General features: G+C 38.2%; 1 protein-coding gene across 4 annotated transcripts in view; it reads right to left on the reverse strand.

Annotated features, from left to right (window-relative positions):
- Nucleotides 1-554: 554 nt before the first annotated feature.
- TLN2 (talin 2) overlaps nt 555-24,698 on the reverse strand; it is a 222,685-nt gene continuing 198,541 nt past the window's right edge. For all 4 annotated transcript variants that reach the window (XM_084531652.1, XM_084531655.1, XM_084531653.1 and 1 more), the window contains 7 exons: nt 20,148-20,253; nt 17,880-18,004; nt 11,703-11,828; nt 8,487-8,549; nt 8,189-8,371; nt 3,891-4,016; nt 555-2,970 (listed from right to left, as the gene is read on the reverse strand). In XM_084531652.1, the coding sequence (XP_084387778.1) occupies nt 2,842-2,970; nt 3,891-4,016; nt 8,189-8,371; nt 8,487-8,549; nt 11,703-11,828; nt 17,880-18,004; nt 20,148-20,253 (858 nt within the window). In that variant the 3' untranslated portion in view covers nt 555-2,841. The remainder of the gene's footprint in view (nt 2,971-3,890; nt 4,017-8,188; nt 8,372-8,486; nt 8,550-11,702; nt 11,829-17,879; nt 18,005-20,147; nt 20,254-24,698) is intronic.

Raw genomic sequence — 24,698 nt, forward strand, 5'->3', positions numbered from 1 at the left:
TTTCCATGAGAAATAAATGCATGGACTAGATCCTGACTCCACAGATGTTCACATGTGGACTTCAGTGGTACTGCAAATTATAACATCAAGAATAAATTGAAATAGAATGCCTCGAATGTGCTTATATCCTCTGAATGTTTCCCAAATCAAGACCCAAAGTTCACAGTAAAAAAAAAAAAAATACTCCTTGAATTGTTCTATTCAGTTACTTAGCTGACTGTGGTTCCTCTGTGGAGCACATAGCTGAGGAGAAAAAGAACAATACTTTCTGTCAAATGAGAGAGAGCGAGCATTAAATCAGGAATATAGAGGCATCAAAATAACTATGCTGAAATGGACTTCCCAAGCAACTTTATCTGGAACACAATTTGAGCAGGCTCTTTCCATCTATGAACTGATAAAATTTTCTAGCTATGCATTTTCTGCATAAAGTTGAACTTGACCAGGCTTGTGGCTTCTTTCAAACTGGCAAATACCATTTTGACCAAAATACATTACAACATTATTATATATATCTAAGGTAGAATAATGGCAAGGTACTAAGGACAGCACCATCTTTTTTTCTTGTTTTAATGAGACTAAATAATGGGATAAAAATAGGCTGAAAGGGGAACAACAACAAATTTGTCTTGCAGATTTTTCCAAAAAAGATAGGAACATCTTTCATGAGAGAGATTGCAAAGAAGCTTGGCCCACCATCATCATCAGAAAATCCCTATCAGTTAGAGCTGTCTGTATTTAGGTCTTACAACAGTAATAGTGATTTACCTTTTTTTACCTTTTGACCTAAAACTTTGCATGAAGGCTTTTTGTGTGTGTAGGAATTCTTAACATTGAGATTCTGTGACACTACACCACTCACTGAATTCACTGTGTAAAAGTTGAGTGGAAAAAAAAAAATACAATTGTGCTGAATTGTATAATACAGAACTTAGAATTGCGTCTCTAACAATAAGGGTTGTGTATGCACAAAAGCTTACACAATCATAGCACATCTGTCAATAATCAATGATTCTATCTGGGATTTCCCTTTTATCCCCTCTCATCAGCATGGATTCTCCAACAATTCTATTGTCTGAAATATTTCAGTACCAGAGAAGAGACTAACAACAACAAAAAGAAAACATTTGTACACATTAATATTTATTATTTTTGTAATCATTTTTCCTATATATTTAACACTAGTGTGACAAAATTCCTGTTAATTATATGTCATGCAAGTAACTTAAATGAGTTAGCACTATCTAAACTGGTAAACCTACCACTAGGGGTTACTTCTGAGTCTACAAGACAAGTATTTCTGCAACAATGTTGACTAGATGAGTCTGCATATAACATAATAGGCTCAGTTGGAGGTACTTTACAGGTATCTAAATGACAGCACAGCCTTCAGAAGCACTGTAGTGGCATCATCCTTTGACCTAAGTAGACTTGACATTATTAAGAAGGCTTGAGTGGAGGTGTAGGTATGTTGGAAATTGCTGTTAAGAGGGATGGTGTTTCTGCAGTTAGTCAGTTTATCTTTTGCTAGTTAAAGTTGCTGTGGTTCATGTTCCTTCTTTGACAGGATAAAAGGTAGAATTTTTACTCACTCTACCCATGTTGCTATTGTTTAGGTCACAACAGAGATATTGAGAACATACAGTACCTTTCTGCAGCTGAAGACAAAGATTGCTGCTCAGACTGCTGCTATTCCTTCTCTGCAATTCTTTGGTGAGTACATTTTCATCAACACCAAGTATGAAAATAAACTCCCTAGAGTCCAGATCTTTATTATTTACATTACAGGAGGGGTCTACTTGTAAATCACTTATTCTTTTCTCCTACGACACCCACTGGTTTCAAAACAAAATAATTACAATTATTAAAAGAATAGCAAGAGTTGTGATAGTCTTTCATTGTACTGGGTATTTCCCTTTTTAACTAACATACATTCTAACAGAAATCCCACAGTACAAACCAGATAATTTCAATTACAAAACAGAACACAAACTATTCAGTCCAATGTGAGAGCATGTGTATGTGTGTATAATACTGTAAAAGTAGTCACACATTAGAGGTATATAATTCAAACAGCATCTTCCTTCATGAACCTGCTATAATTGAGGCAGTGACAAGGTTTCCATTTCTTTGTTTTCTGCGCTCTCTAAAGAATGGCTATTGCCACATTTTGTGAACCATAATACTGTACAAGCAGAAGCTTGTTGGTATCAGGTAAGGACTAATAACACTAGTGCAAACAGGTGCAGTGATACTTCCTCCAGTTTTGGGATGAACCAGCTATATAACACTGAAAGAGGCCAGGCATCTTCTTCAAACCCACATACGTGCATCTTTCCCACTCAAGACATACCTTTTTCTGACTTTATCTTCTCATTACAAGGGTAGGGAGAGAGCCACCAGCTCATGTGATATTTATCACATGCATGATTTCTTGACTGTTTTCCTATTAATACTGTGAATGTTTTATAACAAGTTTTTATAACAAGTCAAGGAACAATAATTATGTCAAGCATCAGGAAAGTGACAATAATACTGATTTAGCATCTTCAATAAAAAGTAAAATATTTTGTCCTGAGATGCAAGTCCAGGAAGGAACAGGAATGAACTTAATACTGTACCATTATTTGATCATCATGCACCTCATCTGACCAGATGACAAAGAACAAGTGTTTATTGCCCTCTGCTCATCCAAAGATATGATAAGCAGTTTATTTAGGTAAGTGCTTGGCATACCAGAATGTTGTCAGACCAGTTCTCACTGTACTGTCCCCCTTTAGCTTATTTCTTTAAAAGGAAAAAAAAAAAGAGAGAAAAAGGAAAGAAGAACATCTCAGCAGGTTAACCCTCATCTTCTCTCAGCTCTGTGGGTAGAAATTTGTATTGCTGTTGGCGGATCTGAGCTAGTTTTTTCCTTGCCTCTTCCAGCTCTCTTTCCTTCTTCAGCATTTCTTCTTGGGCTGCAATGATCTAGAAAAAAGAAGCATGAATTAGGATAGCAAGAAATATTGTCTGTAAATCCATCTTTCTTTTTCTACGGCACCAGTCACAGAAAGGGCCCCCAGCATTACCCACCGAAGTTTCAATGTCTTCAGCAGGAATTGCTCAAATGTTTCCCAGATTCCCACTTGTTACATATAGAGGATTAAAAAAAAAAAAGTATCTTCTAGCAGTTTTACCATACATCCAAGTTGGATTTTAGAATGCTGTGCTCCTCCAATATTCACTGTCCAATTAGCAAAAATTAGACAAACACCGTCTCTTAACATATTGTTTGTGTGACAGTAGAATTGCATACTCATTGCTGCATGGAACCAAAGTATTTTCCTGCATTTTGAAATGCCGAAGGAGAAATGACAGTACTACAGAAATTGACATGTTACAGTATGTTCAATGGTAACCTCAGTTGATGCTGTTTCTTCTTATTCATAACAGTGAATCCAGAATTTGGTATAACATCAGAGCCTTGAAATCTTTGTTATTATTTCACCATATTTAGTAAGGTCAATATAATGAAATGTCATCATTTCTTATCTCTCACACTTTGTCTTTGATGATATACACACAAAACTGGTGTTCCATTAGGACTTGGGGATATTTAAACTGCATAATAGAAGTTTGAAAAGAGCCATTAATTTAATCAGGATGAAAATTGACAAGATATTGGACAACTGTAACTGCTCTTATGGTAACCACTCAATAAAGAAATGTAGTCATACTAGAGCATTTCATGTTGCTGTTATGTCAGCAGTTACTTAACCGAGGCAAGTGATTTATCATAGATCTCTATGTAGCTTTGTCCAGTCAGAAATACAACGTGAACATTGTAATGCTATGCTATGTTTCCATGACAGTTTTTCTCCACTTCAGTTACTGGTGATCGTACCAACCTGAGCAATTCCACCCACAAACTTTGTTTTGACTACAACGTCGTCATCCTCCGCTTTTCCAAATGCTGCTTTTTGAGCCGCCCTGACAAGATTGTCTGATGCTCGCTTGACAGCATTTCCTGCGGCCTTGAGAAAAGACAGAGAAAATTCAGTAATAACAAAAATGCATAATTGTAGCATTGATTCTTCTGAGCACCAAAACTAAAACATTTTTGCTTACCTTCACAGGAAGGCATCCTTTTTTGTTTCTTTCCAGTGAAAAGAAAACTAATCCTTCCAAAAATCTAAGCTTTGATCAAAATCAATCTTTTCTACTAGAGCTAAAAGGTGGAGCTGACACCTTGTTTTGGAGCACTCAGGTCGTGAAGGCCATTTACTAGGAAACACCGTGTGCAGACAGCTGACTAGCATAGCGCTCAGCATCATATGATCTGGCACTGAATTTGCTCTAATGTACTAAGAGCTGGTGACAATCATGAAAAGCTGACTCTAAAAGAGTAGCCCATGGTTTAAGAGGTACTGCACATGGAGGTGTAAATGAGATTTTTGATATATCACTGGCGGTTCTTAAAATTTGTCCCAGATAACACATGCGTCTGATATTTTGTATTTCAACTTGGTTGATACACCAAAGATTTGACCTATGCCTACTTCTTGGCTCTTACTGGAATCCTCCTCCTTCCCACCTATCTAATCATCAATGTCAGAACAGAGGCAAGAAAAGAAACTTCTGGGCTGCTGTGGACTTAGAGCTAAGAGGCGTCATAGGTCACTCATTCTGAGAGACTGACTGGGAGACTTATCTATTTACGTGCTACTCAGTTGTACATACAAATACTGAAACACGTTTGGGGACCACCTTTTAAGTGCTTTAGCAAAGAAACAACTTTATGAAATGGGGCAGAACACCAAAGATATTTCTACCTTCTGTGCAAGAGAAACACCTGTGAAGAATTTAGTTGAGATACCAGAAGGAACATCTTTTAAAATTGATGTGACTTTATCACTACTCAAACTTGCTTCTGCAATCCTGTATGGCATTACTTTTTATCAAGTACTCTCAAGAGTAATTGAATACTTCGTGAAGGGAAGGATGTGAATGGTTAAATCTCCTAATCCCGTACTTGAACCCTGGGACTGGGAAGATGTTTATCCTGCAAACTAAATTTTAAACACCTTTTAGCTACAGGAGTGGATTTGCATGTCACTGAGATATTCCTGCTGCATGGAATGATGAGCATGAGGAGGTTGGGGCAGATGTAGGTAAAGCTTAATCTATTGACCAACAAGACTCGAAAAGTTTACATAGGGTTAGTGAACTTTTGATCTGATCCAGTAGCGTAACATCTCACACTAACTCCTGCTCATACAGCAGATCAGTCAACAACATCAACACACAGAAATGTTATCACAGACTGCAGAGAGAAGGCAGATACTTGCAGTGTTGTGACAGGAAGAAAGAGAGAATAAGAAGACCATTCTCTGTTCCATGGCTCCCGATGTCCCCGGGGTGTTATGTTTTGAGAACATTTGTTCCCACAGAGGCCACTGGCCAAGACAGCCTGTACTGACATGCCGGAGGCACACAGGCAGCAGGAAGGGAAGCCACATGGACCAGCTCTTAAATCCCCTCTTGTCCTATTCCATATCTCAAATATCACCTCCCTTTCAACTTAACTCTTTTTCCACCTGAAACGACCCAAAAAACAAGTCATTTGAAATTTGCTTTGCCTAGTCTGGACCTGATCCAAAGCAAATGGAAACATTTTCACTTATTTCCTTAGGTTTTGGAAAAGACTCCCTAACAGTGCATTCCAAGCCAGCATTCATGGGAAATGCAGTTCAAATGCCTTTTCCCAAAGCTTGCAGCTGTTTGTGGGGCTAGAAAAGAGAAAAATAATATACTCAAACTCCTGTACCTAGACTACTGATTAAAGCTATATAAAATCATTTGTGCTGGGGGAAAAGCCAGCTGAAAAACCATAGTAGATTTGGCAAATCTACCAGTAAAAATATTTGGTAGACATCAACTCACTGTTTTTGCTATGATAAAGGACATTACTTCCAAGTGCAAACTGCTTTTCCCTTCATTATTCATTTTGAGACTAATGTAAAGCTTAATAAAGTGGCAAAGTTCACTTTCAACCCATGCTTAGACTTGTCTCCTTTTCACATTCCCTTCCAACTTTTCACATTCCAAGGCTATTTAATAATATTTGCCTACAGTGACTGAGTACCCTGAATTTCCTGGCAGAGCTGAGAAAACACAGCCTCTAGTACATGATTTTGTTCCTGTTTCTATTCTTTGTTCTGCATTTAAAATTCATTGAAACCCATCTTGGCATTTGGATATGAAAGTAAAGGTTGAGTTACAGTTGGAACTATCTTCCAGTTACTGATACCTCCCCCACAGACCCATGACAAAGCCAGTCCACATGAATCCACATTGAAGCACTAAAACCATCTCATCCCTACGGATAACATTAACATGCCACTGCTTTCTGTGGAAACAAACACGTCTCATACCCTCATACATTTATTTTTTCTTCCTAAATACTTAACCCATTTTTCTATGTTGAAAAAATGACAATATCAGTTCCTCTTGCTCAGACAGCTACTCAGTCACGTATTTCTGCTAGACTTGATTCTACCTATCCATATGCTAGTTGTTATATTGGACAGCTTATAATATAAGCATCCATTAGCAGTATCTGTGGTAAAAATTGAAAAAGAGGAAATTCCACTGTCACCAGATACTAGATATTGGTGTGAAAAAAAAGGAGCTGAAATAGTTCTCACATTCCAGGCTGAGCCTGCAGGATTGGAAGTCAGAAGAGGCTGTAGCCATTTTTAAATAAACACCCTCAAACAAAGCTCCAGGAAAGACTTTACCCCTCATAACACAATGCTAAATTCAGTAGCAGTTCAGACAAGCTAAACATGAAAGGGATATGTAATGTAAAAATGAACCAGTTTCATTTAAAAGTGTTAAAATGGACAAATGGACTTAGGTTGAGGTGTTGCATCCAATTTTTTTTTTTAATTAATTATTTATTTATTTATTTTTTTGGTCTGACAATGACTCTCCATTTCAGAAAATTTCTGTTCACAACTGGGGTCTCTTGACACCTAGAAACAAAGAAAATCTGAAACTGACCACATCCCTGGCTGTGAAGCAAATGCTTCATTGAACATATGCATAATGTTGCACAGGTCAGAATAATACTCATGTGCAACCAAGTTAAGCCTTCTTAATAGTTTGCAAGCTCATGCAACGCTACAGGCTAGGGGAAGAGTGTCTAGAAAGCTGCCTGGCAGAAAAGGGTCTGAGGGTATTGGTTGATAGCTGGCTGAGTATGTGCTAGCAGCATGCTCAGGTGTCTAAGAAGGCCAACAGCATCCTGGCTTGCAACAACATCCAGGTGCTGGAGTGTGTCCAAAGAGGGGCAATAAAGCTGGTGAAGGGTCTAGAGAACAAGTCTTAGGCAGAATGGCTGAAGGAACTGGGGTTGTTTAGCCTAGAGAAAAAAAAGTGCAGGGGAGACCTTATCACTCTCTACAACTACATCAGAGGAGGTTGTAGCAGGGTGGAGGTTGGTCTCTTCTCCCAAGCAATGAGTGATAGGACAAGAGGAAACAGCCTCAAGTTGCAGCAGGGGAGGTTTAGGTTGGATACTAGTCAAAATTTCTTCACTGAAGTGGTTGTACCAGGCTGCCTGGGGAAGTAGCTAAGTGACTGTCCCTGGAGGTATTTAAAGATGTGTGGATGTGGTGCTTAGAGACACGGTTTAGTGGTGGATTTGGCAGTGCTAATTAATGGTTGGACTTGATGATCTGAGAGGTCTTTTCCAACCTAAATGATTCTCTGATTGATTCTCACTGGAGGCCTAACTGAACACAGAATAATTGCAGAGAAACTCACTACACTCAGTTGCTGTAAAAATACACACAAACTTTCTCAGATCATGTATTCCTGTAATTGATAAGAAGTATACACCTATGAATATTGCATCTAAACCAGGCTAGGCAAAGACTAGTCAATGTTTGCATCTCTCAACATCTTTCAAAAATGAAGAATAAAACAAACAATGAAGTGAGATTTAGTTACTGCTGAGTAATAAGAAATGCACCACTACTTCATCCTTAATGAACCGAAGTCCCCCAGAATCCCACAAGAAAAAGTGAGTATAAGTCTGGAAATTCAAGAAATGTCCAGAAATTCTGGATTTGTTCAGCAGTGCTAAAACAGTGTTGACACAGCATTGCTGTGGGTTTTCAGTAATGAAGAAAACAAGTACCTGTAGCCTCCTCATGGCTTCAGAGTCATGATCAGCCTTTACTTTGCAAGCCACAAGAAGTTGTGCTGTAGAAGCTGCAACTTGTTTTGCAGATGAGATGAGCTTCTCCTCACTAGCGTGGCCTTGTACTGAGGCATTAGCTGCTTCACAGAGATTGCTGGTTGCAGCTGCCACCATTCGGGCCTAGGAGTTAGTAAAGAAAGTCACTGTGTGTTCTCACAGGATATTATTTCTGCAGAGAAAGTACTAGTTTGCCTGATACGTTAAGGACTAACAAAAAAGACAAGTAGTTACTCACAGCGGAAATAAGTCCCTGAGACCACTGTCCATCATCAGCTGCATTTGCAGGGATTGCTCCAACCTGAAAAAACAGTTCAGAGATGGCTTACAGTGCAACAGAAAATACAGCTGTTTTGTCTTTGATTTAGATCAGTGAAAAAGGACATCTGCAGCTGTTACTGAGCACAACACATAAAGGAGCACAAAATCCACTTGTAAGTTTGGAAGTTAGTTATCACTAAGTGTGCTTCCAGCACACATCTGCCTGCTGTGTGGTGGTGTCCAACTTGCTATGCTGCTTGAATTGCCCCACCTTGAAACACATTTAGAAACCCCACAGTAATACCCGTTGCAGCAGAGACTTTGGCCTAAGCAACACTAAGCAGTTGCTCATTAACTCTGGACCTCTCAAACAAGTTATTTCTGTCTCCACAACACATTTGGATTTACATGATTTCTGAATTTGTTCTGATTCTGGCATTATGGAAGGGTACAAAACAGAAAGCTCCCCAGGGATGTCCCCTGACTGCCTTTGACTCTAGTAATAGCATTTGAGGAAAGCATCCCATTTTTCTGCATGGTTCACTGCTGCTGCTGAGTCCATAGCATCAGCAGTACTGGCAACAACCAAGAAACAGTTTTCTTCCCATTTCAAATGAAAAACCAGAAATAAAAGCTTATAGTTGGTCACCAACCCCCAGTTTGCCTGGGTTTGGGAGTTTTGGGGACAATAGTTGGAAGATGTGAAATGTAAACATGGTCCAGAACCTTGCTATGTTTTAAAAGAAATGGAAACGGGGATTTGTGCATAATGAGGATCCCAGGGATCAGAACTGAATCCTTACGCATGGATATGGTGACACCGTTGTAACATTATGAGAGAATTCAGTTATACAACAGAATATGCTAGAGTTCCTGAATTTGTAAAGTTTCCAAGTTTTCTTGCCTAAGCATTCCCAGAAAAATCATTTGAAGTAGTCCATAAATAAAGCGTTATAGACATTGGTGTCCAGAGTGTGTGTGGGAGAGAGGGGAACAGGGGGAGAATATACAGGCAGGTGTGGTAAAATAAGGTAGATCAGATCCAACTTCACAGACTTCATCTGTTCTGCAGAAATTGCTATAAAATAATTTCAAGTAAAATTTCTTCAACTGTAATATCGTGCCAGTTTTCCCTTTAAGTTATTTTCACAGCTTTTACCATGTAATGTGGGAAATTTAAGTGGGACAAGAATGTACCTGGTTCACATATATCCATGCAGTTGTCTTAGTATTTCCCATTGCCTTCAGACCAACTAAAAGGTCAGTGAGAAATCAGTAGTCATTACTCTTCAGTACTGAAGAGACAGATGTGGAACAGATCAAACTTGTCCTTCCTTCCTATGTACCAGCATCCATATCACATGCCTCAGAAAGTTTCTTGCAAAAGCAAAACACTTCCTTCAGCATCAGCAACTAAATCCTCCCAGCAGGCAGGTTGGAGCCATTCAATATGGGCAAGAATTCCAACAATTTTAGGAGCCAGCTTCCCATATTGCTGACTAATCTGAAGGTAGAGGTGCATACGTGTCTGAGGATAACCTGAAGTGACAATTATCTAAAAACAAGTAATTAGTAAAGACAGAAAGGAGAGAAGGAGAAAGGGTTGTCACTTCCTTGTGTCAGAAATATCTTATGGCCTTATTTATTTGTGTATCATGAGAGGAACTTGCATAAACAATTCCGAAGGTTTTTTTCATAACATTTTCATTTTGGCTAGGATTAATTTCTTTCCTTAGAGATCACTGCATTGTCTGCTGGCTCAAGAGATGAGATCCTAGCAGGCAGGCAATTATCAGTAAAGGCCATTCAATGCAAAAACTTGATGATCTTACAGCAAGTCACCATAGAATAATGAAAGATAAAGCAAAACGACTAAATTCAGTAAAGCAGGCTGAACAAATCTGCTGTTATGGTACTGCATTTGACAGGTGTGCTTCTGTTAGAATAGTAGACTATGGCTTTCCTTGAATAGACAGATAAAGGTGTTTTTTAGCGATTTTCTGAACTTGGATAGAAAGCATGCAAGTGACATTAGCCTCAGTCTGAAAGATTCAAATGGAAACATATTTGAGAGAGCAAATAATCCATAACTACCAGACAGATATGCAGGGCTCACACCCGTACACAATTTATAACTCTATAGTGCTGGTGGTGAGGAAAGTAAAGCAAGCTGTATATATATAATGAAACTAAGAACAGGTCTTATCACATAAAAGTAGACTGCTCAATAGTCTACATGAAACAGTAAGGTAGGTCAAAACTGTCACTGGGGGACTGTTTCCACAGTCAATTTCAATAGGAATTAATAGGTTTTATGTGTTATCAGAAAGTTCAATAGCTACAGCTTATAGAGGGTCTTTTCAAACAATTGCATTGCTATTGTTCCAAAACAAGTGTGTTGTATTCCTGCTGGAACTAAAGCAAAAAGTTCCACAGGAATTACAGTTTAAGTAGACAGAAACTCTTTTGTAACAGGATCCATGATGCAGTCTGCTCAGAATAAAGACTTAGATGAAATTAGAAACCATAACTATACAACAACAATGATCCTATAAACAAATTGTTCTCACAAGCAACATACCCATTCAAATTTTACATTTCAAATTATATTAACAGGAAAAAAAAGACAGTGACAGATATGAAATGGATTACAAAGAGTTCAGTTCTAACAAGACCAAAAGGATAATGGCATGTTATTAGCACTGTTTCATTGGTATTTACAAGCATGTCCACTTGAATGTACTCAATTTGCATGCAGGCCTGTGTCCCCATTGGATTAGACAACAAAACACTGAGGGAACAACTAGTGAGGCTCTTTGCTATTCCTGTCCACAATGGCATTGTATACTGTGATGTTTGGGTTTGGACCCCCAGGCTGTGACAAAGGGACTCTACATTACTAGCTTGAATCACATCTCTTCATGAAATGAAAAAGACCCCACAACCTCTCTGCAACTGAAACCTTTGAAGAAGCCAACTACTTGATTACAGTTGCTAGACTTAAATTAGAAGCATTATTTTAAGCAGATCCAGGCCTGGGCCATGTATTCTGGACAAGGAATTAAAAGATTTACTTTTTTACTAGTCCATTCCTCAGCTTCTTTTGTACTCTTTCAACACAGAACAGTTAAGAGACTAGATGCAGTTTCAATACATCTCCTCAACACTGTTGCTACTTTTCCTGTTTACCCACCTTTCCCTGTGCCACCAGTTCTCTCTGTGCTGCTGAAGCTGACTTCACGAGGGCACTGGTAGCAGCAGCAATGGATTTAGCTGCTTCCAGGATCTGTTCTTCAAAATCCAGAGTCTCATCTGCTTGCTATAACCAAGAAAGAACAATGCCACACATTATTCACCAGAAAGAAGTTGCATTTTGAAGATCCACAACATATGTAAGCTGAAACAAGATTTTGAAACCAACCAGTACATTAAAAAAGAGGTACAACGTTGTTTTCTGCAAAGGAGTTTCATCTGGTCTACAGCTAAAAATCAACATAAATGATCTTAAATATTAAAACACTCTTGTGGCTGATCACATGTGAAATTGAGTATCACATGAGGTATTTCAAAAGCTGCCTTAAACTTTCTAATACATTACACTCCATCAGGGATACTCAAAACTACCTTCAGAAACCTGCAAGTCTGAAAAGAAATTCTTGCCTTTACATATCAAAATCATCTCTGTAGTGTTACAATACTGGCTTCCAGAATCACTAAATGAAACAGGAGGGTTTTCTAAATACTTAAATACATAAGGCATTAAAAAAGGTACAGTAGTAGCCATATAGTATCCCATTCACCTGTACTAAGAAGTGTAATAGAAACTAAGCAAACACATAGATTTAGCATCTTTTAGTAAGAGCTGCCATTACATAGAGAGCAGCACTGTGCAGTAGTCCACTTTAGTCATCTGGGAGATACAAGGGTCCAAAGGTCTGTCTGGAACAATTCAATCATCCATACATGTCTTTCAACAGGCATGTGCGAATAGACAGATCAACTGTTCCTAATGAAGTTTCCTGCTATTTGAAAGGGAAATCTGTTGTGCCATAAAAAAATAAAAACCTTCCTTGACTTGCTAATCACTTAGACACGCACTAAAAATGCTTATTCATTTAAGCATCTTACTAGTCTCCTGAATGGTTAACAAAATAGATAGATAAATGGTTATGATTGGTTGTTGTTCTGTATATATATATATACATATACATATATATATATACATACACACGCAAAATAAACCAATACAATTTCTTTTGATTGTGATTAAATCACAAACCTACCAGAATCCAACACAGTATGACCAGTAGGACTAGTGGATACAATACCACAAGAGACCACTTTGTGAGATGAAGCTTTTGAAATAAAGGTTTCGTCCAACTTATGCAACCATCACATTGTTGTGTCAAATAACTAGGAACACAAGCTATGTGAACTGAAGAGTTAAGCCTTGCAGATCAAATGCTCAGTTTTTTTTTAAGTGCATCCATGTAAATTTCATGCATGTTTTGTTCTGCTGTTACTACTATCTGATGTAATATTAGTCAATCATTAAATAATAAATAGGTAGTGACAATTAGTTATAAATTTGCAAATCAGGTGGTGCCTTAATCCTACAACATTTCATGTAATTGCCACCGTATAAAACTAAAACAAAGTCCAGAAGATGAAACTGCATTGTCCATGGAGAGCAGAAAAACTTAATAATCTGAAAAATAAAAGCTGATGTGCAGATGAAGTTGTTTGGCACCTAAAATTCTTTCTTAACCATTAGGAAGAGCCACCTAATGCAAAGAAAAATATTTGTCTTGTGTTGCTGTTGGGCTAATGTCATCAACTGAAGTGTATGTCTTTCTAACAGAAATATGATAAGAAAAGTCTTCGTAAAGCGAGTAACTCATGTCCCACCTGTATTTTTGACTATGCTTGCAATGTAACATCATAACCAATTTTATATCTAAATGGTAATTACACTGAGTTTCTCAAACTTCCAAATCCTACATTTCCTGTCATCTCACAACTCCTTTGATTTATGGGAAAAATAATAATCTATTGACAGTAGATATCCTCTGTGAAGAAATGATTTTTGAACTGGCCTTACACAGCACTCAAACTGTATAAATTCTGTTGAGTTTTCATCTTCTCTAACAACTTGTTTTCTAGTAATTCCCTGTAGTTTTCCTTCAGCATTCTCAGGTATTATATCTAATGGCTGGATGCTTATGTCTGAAATGAAGTAGACACAATGCCTATTCAGCACTGTGGGTATATTTACCTGCCTGTACCCACCTAAGAGTATTCCTTAGCAATAAGTACATGCCAAAGTCCAAGACTGAAAGCCCTACAAGAGCAGTTATTGTTGTCCTAATTCCTGTTATTGAAGACTGTGTCATGGTAGGTTCACACTCATCAGTGTTCTCAAAACCTGTGTCTGTTCACAGCCTTCATGAACAAAGTTCGCAACAATGGTGTGATATTTGGCAGAATATTTTGCATTATAAGACTTCAGTTACTTCAGAGAGCTATTTATATATATTTTTTTTAAATCACAAATCTGAGAGAAGTGATTAGCTTCTCCTTCCTCAATTTGCCACCATGAAGACCAGAACCACTCTCTCCATAACTTTAAACTAATAAGCTACTAATTACTGCCTATGTATGGGAAAGGTCAGTTGGAAAACAAGGTCACCAGAACAGAAAAGCCAAAATGATTAGGCTAGCTACACATTCTGTAATATAAAATATCCTGAAGAAGTTGATTGTGCCATTGATAAAAAAATCCTTGTTTTTGTACTGTCTTTTAGCCAGTTTTCTAGAGAATCTCCATTATGAGGGGTAGCATAAAGTCATGATTAATAGAAGAACAAATAAACCCCCAGTGAGATTGCTAAACATTAGAAAGAATTACAAAAGACAAACCATTTTCTTTTGAAGCAGCTCTCATCTTCTATTTCATAAAGAGAAAACCAATATGGGTAGTGTTAGTGCACTGAGCATGGAAAACACAACCATTTCAGTGAAAGTCAATTCTTGGCATAGCTGCTGCTTGCTATCATAAAAAGACCTACATAACTTACAAGTCCCTCCATGAGCACATCTACTGATAGAGGAACACTTCGTGTATATATTTAAAGTTGGATTACATTAGGAGTCTGCAGGAAGTCTTCTAAGCCTGCTTGAGAGCGAATGTACTCCTCCATATTGCATTCTACTATGTTAAAACCCCCGGAGACAGGGCAGGACACTGTAGGAATATGTTTGATATATAGTTGGATTAAATAACAACCTAATATATCAAACATATCACACAGAGTCCTGCAGAAAAAGACATCCAGATTTGATTCATCTTGGGGAAAAAAAGGACAAACTGCTGAAAGTTAACAGCAGGGAACTCTTATTGACTGCTAAAGACACTTATGTTTGAAGGCACGTGCCTGCAAAGTAGCACGAAGAACATACCAACAGAATAGTGCGGGTACAGCAATGCTCTCAGTTGCTGTACTACATCTACAGCACCATTTTCCTTAAAGTGTTCTTTCCAGTATTACTGAAACATGTAGTTTTTAGTAGCTAAACTGATTTTCTTGTTCAAAAATGAATTTGGGAGGTTGTTATTTAACAGCCAGTGGCATATTTACAGAACAAGGGTCAACAGGTGGCTGCGCTGCAAGACACAACTGCCCAGAGAAGGGAAACAAAAAAATTCCAAGCTCAAAAAAAAAAAAAAAAAAAAAAAAAAAAAAAAAAGCAAAAAAAGCAAAAAAGCAACTATTTAAAGGAAATATGACAGCCAAAACTTGCTTAATAAATAAAGATCTCATTGCTTCACAGATGATTCCCCGCCTTCAACACTGTAATGAAAATACTTATCAGGTTTCCAGTTTTCATGTTACGGGGAGGAGTAGCAAAGCCTATTTAGGAAAGTCCTCAAAGCGCTTTCAAGATACAAGCTCAGAAGACAGATATTAAGATATTGCTGGGGCAATGAAGTAGCAGCAGTCTAAACATCTTAGGATGTTTAGATATTCACCTGCAGCCAAACTACCAGGCTGCAAAGCCAACAGAACATGCACACACCATACAATAAAATCTGGGCAGCAGTTAGCAGGGCCGTGTCTTACTAGAGACTGTTCTTCTAAACAAAGAATGATTCTCCAGTAGTGAAAAGTGAAAAAGCCTCATACTATTGCTCTTAGACTATGACATCATGAGGATAGTATGACTGCAAAAATATGAAGAGAAAACAAGCAAAATAAAAGAATTAAGAAGTAGAAAAGGACCAAAAATAATCAGATGGAACAAATGAGAATCAACCCTACCTTCAACGACTGATTTTTTCTTTAGAGGTAACAGACAAACTGGAAAACAAAGATGAAAATTTCAAGTCTAAAAGAGGCTCACCCAGAAATAGTGAATCAGCCACCAATTAATAAGGAAGAAGATGGTGGTTTCTTACAGGCAAATTATGCTAAAATTAACAGAGAATTTATCTGCAGGCTCACTTAATGATGATTACTATTAACTGAAGCAAGATACTGGTGTAGCTGGACCAGCAGTCTGTTCCATTGTAACAAATCACTACTATTGGTGCATTTCGTAGACTAAGCATAAGAAAAATCAACAGTATCAACCCTGTTACCTAGCTGAGGCATTCACTCTGCAACACCATGTATGTTGTCAAAGACTTGAGCATCAGAAAGTCAGAACCTGTTAAATGCAGGGAATCCTACTCTGGGAAGACACTAGTGAACACCAGTCTTGTCCAAGCTCTTCAAGAGAAAAAATGGTATTTGAACCACTCTGTGATCTTCCCTGTACCTTTGATGTGCATTACAATCCGTACTGTGAAAGGGATTAAACATCTAAAGAAAACGTGGTAAGGTCTGTTTAATTCCCAAATTAAACAGAGTTGAATATGAATTTTACTTTCAGAAAATGACAAATAAGCAGACCAATAAATCACACACAGACTGGATACTCAAATTAACATGTTAAACAAGGAGCAGGTGTGGGCAGTAGTTTCTGTATTCGCTAGAAAATTACAATGACCCTGGAATGGCTTCGATGTTGGAAGGAAACTGCTCTGCAGTTACTAGGCAACACACATACGTTATTGTGCAATGATTGTATAGAAAAGGTGATGGAGGACTCTTCCTCTCCTCCAACCCAGCCTGTGTCCTCTGCTCTGTAGAATCTCATTATAAGGGACCATTTTTTCTTTATAAACAAAACGGATGCACTTGTTAAAAAAAAAAAAATGCAGTACAAAGAGCATTTCTTTTCCATGAGCTAATTTATTCCTGTCACCAAAGGGGGAAAAAAGTCCTGAAACTGTGAAGTTACCAAGAACTATTTCATCTGATATTCCTGAATGGCATAATACCACTCTGCACTGAAAACAAGAATCCACCACTGAATGTTCTTGAGGCCCTGCTTTTTGGAGAGACTTTTCATTAGCTTTACTGTTAGCATTAGTTAGAAAACAATTCTGTACCTACAAAGCAGCTTAAGCAAGGAAAGAGATATATAGTCCTTCCTGAATTCAATTACAAAGCTAAAGCGCAATTTCATTTTGAAGAGATAGAATTGTAGGCAGCATGGTAATTTCTTCTAAAACCTGTTATTCCACACTAGGCAAAAGGTAGCAATTCTGGGTGATCCAGTCATGCATACAGCCAGAAGTAACAGCAGTGTTATACATTCCCTCCGTACCACTCATGAAAATAGTTGGTTTTATTTTATATAACATATTCAGACACATTTGAAATGACCTGGCAACATACAGCACTACCTGCTTTCACAGTGAACTGTGAATTTATTTTCCTTCAGGAAAATCGAAGAAGAAGGGTTATACCACATATCTGATCTGGTACCAAAGTAGTTACTCTTTTATCATAGAATAAAATATCATGGATTTTATCTCATAAAATCCTGAAGGTCTTTCGCATTCTGCTCTATCTTTTCTGTTTTGCTGCTGCTTCCTCCCACTATACTACACACATTGAGATGAGAACAAAGGGTCTTCAAAGAAGAGCAAGTAAAAATGACTTTTCACATCAATAAAGTATGTTTGGAAACAGAAAGGTACATGACCAACAGTAATGATACCGTGACACAAGCATTTCTAACATTAGGCTTTTCTTCCTTTGTTTGCTCATGACTTGTGCTTGACTTGCTCCCTGAAAAGCATCTTTTTAACCTCTACCTTCAGGGGTGAGTCCCACCCAGTGCAGCATCTAGTGGCACTGAGACTGATGCAAATGTTTGATAGTTTATACCATGAACATGGATGGTAACAAACACTAAGCCAACATATGGGCTATTTGCATCATCTGCTTTATTCAAAGAAACAATTGGGATAGACACTCACCTTTGGCTTGGCTCTTGGTTTCAGCTGCTCTAACTTCTTTGCTGCAGCCTCAATTGATGCTGCAGCCCCTAGTAGCTCTGTCTCTGCAATGACCGTTGGATCTTCTGGATCCACCCACTCTGTCCCTGAAATTAACAGAGACGAAGACAATAACTTCAGTGCCACTGCAAGCTGCCATTCAAACAGGGTGATTTACAAACACACTTGAAGTGTCAAATACAGCATGAGTGTTGAAAAAAAAAAAAAAAAAAGAAAAGAAAAAAGTTAATTTTAGTAACATAATGGGATAAAATAATTAAAAAAAATAATAAAAGTATTCAGCAGGCAAATCTGTTATGAAAATAACTTAATTAAGAATTGCACAATTAAAGCAGCTTCAAAGAGGAACATTGTCCACACTGGGAACAAAACTAGCTCTCACTCAACTTTGTTATCTGGGCTCTTACTAAAACCTTGATCAAATTGTAAGGTACAGTGAGAAATCTAACATTGCTAACAATGACAAGTTACAGACAATAGATAATCCTCCACAGCATGCTTTTCAGAGTCTCTCTTTCTGGCACTGGTTAGAGATGAAGCTAGCACTGAATGAAGAAAGCATGGTTTTCAGCAATGTGTTTCTAATGCATTTTAGAAAAGGCCAATAGCAGTTTCTGTAACATATCCAAAGGTCAGTTTTTTTGTTGAGTTTTTGGCATTAATTTTGGCTCAAATAAATGTTGTAGGTCCACAAAGTGAATACTTGGCTACAGATCATCTCCAATTTGTTAAGTTCATAGTGCATCCTTATTTTCATTTTCATAACATTATTCTCTGGGTGACAAGATTTAGAAACCATCCATATTTAGAATTGAGGGAAGCAATGAAACGGAAAAGAAAAATCAGCTTCTGGGAAGAGAAGGAAAGGAAAAAGGAAACTTCTGAGTTCATAAAAGGCAAAGGGAGAAAGCAGCATCACGGATGGAAACAGAAAAGGATGGGAAGCAGTGTACACTGACAAAGGAAGACTAAGTTAAAATTAAAAAATAAAGAAAACAATCTCTTTGGGCCTTGTTAAATTTAGTGAGACTTGATTAGGAAGTTTATGTAAACTTAATAAAATATCAACATTAATCCTTATTAAGGACAAAGGGGTAGAAGGATACTGGCACTTTGCATCAAGAGTGGTATAACCCATTTCTGATTCATCAAACACCAAACAAAAGAGCCTTGAATGCTTATGGATTCACACCAGCTACAGAATGATGCACTTTCTGCTATGGATGACCAAATCATAGGAGAATACAAAATGACTCGCTCGTATTTATGATGTGCTGGAAAAAAGCAGTTCATTGGTATTGTAATCCTAGTGAGGTACATCTCATACAAACTTATATATAAAAGACCAAAATATTACTAGAAACAATTTCTCAGCCTAGTTGGTGTACAAGACAAAGGAATTCTTTATTAAACACTAACCTCGTCCAGATAAACAAGGAAGAAATAATGGCATTTTTGTTAGAGGCAGCATACAGAAACACAATCAAATCCAAACCTCTAAAATGTAGGATTTCCTCTTAAAAAAAAAAAAAAAAAAAAAAAAAAAAGGCATTTTACAAAGGTGAAAATATTCGCAATCTAGATCAGTTAGGAGACAGAATTTTACCATGTATCAATAAAAGATAACTGTAAATGGTTAAAAAAATTACTTTGCACAAAGAAACTTCTAAAGTGAAGAAAAAAATGCTGGCAGGCAGTAAGTAAAAAAGGAATTCAAAAATGAAAAAGTGAAATTTAATTTTAACGTATATGAATTAAAATCCTGAAATTGCTGAAAGTAAGAAAATATCTCTGAAGATGAGAATAGCAACAAGATTTTTTTAAAAAGCGTTTAGGGCATATGAAATCTCTGATATTGGCTTGGCTTCTTAGTAAATGAAATGAGAAATTTCAGAACATCCTAAAGACTGCAGAAAAGACTAGAGTATTCAATTTATTTTCCTGGAGAGGAACATTTGTTCTTTGCTACACATGTACAAAAAAGCAAAGAGTTACTGCCATCTAAGTGTAAGCTTGCTTACATGGAAGTGTCATGACTAAGATCATGACAATGGCATTACTAACTTGTACACAAGTGAGTGCTGGGAGAGAAATTAAAGGTATTAAATTAGATGGTACCAAGATGCCTAGAACATAGTAAAATGGTCTTCGTTAGTTTTTGTTTAAAGTACAAAAGTCATGGATCACTTTCTCTAAAAACCACACCAGTAACCAGGCTACCCAACTCACCTTTCATTGCTTCTGCTGATTGGATGAGCTCTGTAACAGCACCAGCAACCCGCTTGGAGAAAGCTGACAACTGATGCTTCAGCTCTGGAGTTGGTTTTTGAAGGATCTAGAAAAAAGTAAAATTGTCAATGAATCACTAGGAGCAAGGCTTATACTGTGATGGCTGGTGCATACTAGGAAAGAGGCAGGGCTGGCCATTTCTACAGGAACTGCCAATGTTGTCTGGAAGTTCTCAATACTAAAACTAGGGCAAAATCCTTCAAACCTGAGGCATGTGGGAGTATGTGGGAGGAATGCACAGCTTGGGCACTCCATTCTCAGATATTACAGTCATTATATTAAGGTATCAAGCTTAGTCTTTGTAAACTGTGGGAGAAGAGACCACTTGCTAGTGTTATCAACTTGGCTGAACACTTTAAGTTCCTTTCTTAGAAACGGAGTTGTGCAAACTTGTGCTAGCTGCCTGTCCTGGAAAGAGTCAACAATTGTGCCTGTCCTGGAAAAAGTCAGCAATGGTGAACACAATGGAAATGCCAACCCTGACAAGACCCTTAAACTGATGGGAAAGAAAGAAACCTCTGAAATGAATTTGCATCAAGTACTACACTGTCCTTCAAATGGAAAGCAATCCATAGACAGTGAATTTGACTTCTAATGATGTCTGGCTTCCTCTAAACAGAAAAAACATTTGCATTTTTAATTACCACATTGTAAGGAGAAAGAAGATTAAGTTCTGGAAATTAATTTATACTTAACAACTGCTTCTGAGAATGACAGATACATGGAGAGATTTAGGAGCAAAACAAGATATTGAGTCTCCAAAGTCACATTCAGTTCTGTGTTTTCTTAACACTTGCAATCCCTCAACCCCCCCTCCCAGCAGCTTTGAAAACTAGACACACAGTGAAAATACATTTGTACATTTAATTTTTTTGTAAGCCTGTTTCCCATTTTGCAGTGAAATGCCTAGCCCCTTACTCCGAGAGAATAAACTAAACCTAATTGTTTCCTTAATTTTGCCTGATGAAAATTCTGACACATGAGGAATTTGATCTCTTTGGAACCGCTGGGTCAACATATGGGCACACTGGTCTGCTTCCTCAGGATGATCCTTAGTCAACTAGTTTCCACAGTAAACAGAAGCACGTGAATCCTCAATAGCTAAACAATCTGCAGTATTATCAAAATGAATGCCTCCTGTAACAACAAGGTTATAACTAGGATTTATTCATTGCATAGTTCTTTAGAACAGCAGAAATTGAGCATCTCAAAAGTGATCTTTTCAAACAAGCAAATACGTCAAAAAATGCGTAAGTGCAGTCAGGCTCCATAGCAAGGAAAGGAATAACATTTTCTGCTCCAGCAACTGTGACACTAGTGCCACCTATATGATTGCTGGGACAGTGTTGGAATTGAACAAGTGGATGCAAATGTTAAAACTGAAAGGTTTATGAACTACATTGTTCTAAAGGCAATTTACAACTTGCAACAGACCCTCATCCCCTGCAGACCCACGTACAGACATGACATGAGAATAACAATGAAAGCTTCAGAGTTCCACTTGACTCAGCACACATCAATACTGAGATGGAGCAAGCACTGGCATATGCATAGGAGAGCAGATCCGTCCTCAGCCTTCCTAAGAACACAGCTTACAAGTTGTTTTAGACTAATTTGTGCATGCCCAAGAAAGCCATGGTGCTTGGAAAGGGTTGCAAAGAATAACAAGGGATTCTAGAGGTACACTGATCGCAAAAGAAGGAACAAGGAGAATGTACCCCCTCTGATAAACAAGAAGGGAGAACTGGTAACAACAGACATGGAGAAGGCTGAAGTGCTCAAATTCTTGGTCTCAGTGGTATCCATCAGGGGTCCAACTTGGGACCAGTGCTGTTTAACATCTTTAGCAATGACAGACAGTGGGATCAAGTGCACCCTCAGCAAGCTTGCAGACGCCACTAAGCTGAGCAGTGCAGCTGATACAACAACAGGAAGGGATGCCATCCAAAGAGACCGGGACAAAGCTTGAGAAGTGGGCCCACGTGAACCTAATTCTTCACTCAGAGGAAGGTGAAGCCCTGGCACAGGCTACCCAGAGAAGCCCCATCCCTAGAGGTGTTCAAGGCCAGGTTGGACAGGGGGCCTGGGCAACCTGGTCTAGTGGGCAGCATCCCTGCCCATGGCAAGGATGGAGCTAGACAATTTTTAAAAACCCCTTCCAACCAAAGCTATTCTATGGCTCTATGAAATACAGTTGCTGAATACTACTCCTTGGCATCTCAGTGTTGAGATACGGACACAGTCATCTCTAGTCCGACTATCAAAGGCATTACTGAACTGATTAATAATTGTATTACAAAACACCACCTAGACTAATTACAGATTTCTAATCTGTGATGTCTTTTATGAGGTTAAAAATTAAATGCAATTGTAGACCTAGGGGTGCTGAAATACCAGAGTAACAGAGCAGGAAGCAAAAGAATTTCTGACTCTGAAACCATCTTGCTGTCATTTCCTTTAATCTGAGGAAAACAAACCTGAGGTAGGATGTGAATGGCAAGAATGTGTATGGCAAGTGAACGGCTCAGGTAAACACAGAACAAGAAAACAAATCATTCGGATCACATCCAGACTGCATCTCTCAAATCCAAACAGAACTCAGGAGAAAGAGTCCCAAGATCAAAAAGTTGTTCATCTCCTTGGTTCAGTGCTCCTCCAGAAGAGATCTTTTTTTCATGCACTTTCCAGATCCTGTTTGTATTTATGGAACATATTATGGATGTATTACATACAAGACTAGCTCTATACAGCCTTCTGCAAACAGTCAAGATGAAGTTATCATTCCACCCATCTTTTTTTTCAATAAAGTCATTATCCTCTTCAATTTTGGTTGGAATCTGGGTCAATGGGAGTTTTCTAAGACAGCAAGTATTTGGGGAAGGAGAATATTCTCAGGGCTTTTGGATAAAAAAAAAAAAAGGCTTAAGGGAAGAAACGCCTGTTTGACTTACAGAACAGAACAGAATGTGGAACATAAGCAAAGAGGGAAGAATAAAATGAGCAAAAATTGACAGGTTCTGGCGTATAGTTTGAAATCTGTTCTGGTGTACAGTTTGAAACAAGTACTGTGACGGAGTATGGGAGACCAAATCTAAAAAAATACCCAGATTTCTTTTAAACAAAGAAAAACATTTACACATCTAATGTGAAAATTTTGCAAGGGCTACAAAGGTAGTGAAGGGCCTACAGAGGAAGACGTATGAGGAGCGGCTGAGGTCACTTGGCCTGTTCAGCCTGGAAAAGAGGAGGCTGAGGGGGGGACCTCATTGCGCTCTACAGCTTCCTCACAAGAGGGAGTGGAGGGGAAGGAGACGATCTATTCTCCTTAGTCACCAGTTACAGGACCCATGGGAATGGTGTTGAGCTGAAGCATGGGAGGTTTAGGCTAGACATCAGGAAGAGGTCCTTCACCAAGAGGGTGGTCACACACTGGAACAGGCTCCCCAGGAAAGTGGTCACTGCACCAAGCCTGTCCGAACTTAAGAAGCGTTTGGACTGTGCACTTAGTCACATGGTCTGAAATTTTGGGTAGACCTGTACGGTGCCAGGAGTTGGACTCGATCCTTATGGGTCCCTTCCAACTCGGGATACTCTGATTCTATGATTCTATTGCTACGTAGCTCTATGACTTACATTAAGAAACTCAAACTTTGTTCAACTATTTTCTTTGCTAATGGCAAGTATAAACAAATAAGTTGATGTAATTGATTAGACATGCTGTATTCTCATCAGTAAGTGAGGCTTACATTTGCTAATCTGTAGTTTGTGGCTGCAAACTGCAGTTTCAGATACTTTAATATGTCCATTTAAAGCCACTTAAAAGAAATCTCTAGGAATCTGTGAATGTAGCTGCTGATTCAAATCATCTCCAGAAACTTGAATATTTCAGAAACCTTTTTTCTAACACGCATTATTGCTTCCTGCAGTTATAATAGCAGCAGAAGAGCAATATATTATTTGTTAATTATCTGCGGTCAAGAAAAGATACCTGAATACAGGATTCGTGAGTATGGATTTCACAAGAGAAGTTTATTCAGAGCTTTTGGGGTGCCGTGGGTTGGAAAGCTCTTTGTGATATGGTGCTAACTTGGCGTTTGGGGATGACATTGGTAGGTGCCTCATCTTTTTCTGGAATCAGAACTGCAAAAAGCATGTCTAAGTGTTTTCATAAAGTTTTCACAACCTCTTTGGTGTAGGGAACCGGAGTGTGCCTAATAAATCTAGAACTTACAGTAGGTTTAAAAAAAACATTGAAATGCCTTATTTTAATTTCTTTGCTGAGGACCATTTTTACGTCAGCACCCTTACTACCTCCATATCTGCTCTAGAATGCAATCCAATTTAGCTACTTCCAGTCTTCCTTATGTCTTGCAGTTTGAGCTGAAGTACTGAGTTTGCTCTAACTTGTTTTTCCTGAATAACAAAACTGTTCATAAAGCATGTCAGTAACAGCCACTATTATAAAAAGTTCAGAGATGTTATTTCCATCAA

The sequence above is a fragment of the Aythya ferina genome (genome assembly GCF_964211825.1).
Source record: "Aythya ferina genome assembly, chromosome: 11".
In the NCBI taxonomy this organism is placed as follows: Eukaryota; Metazoa; Chordata; class Aves; order Anseriformes; family Anatidae; genus Aythya; species Aythya ferina.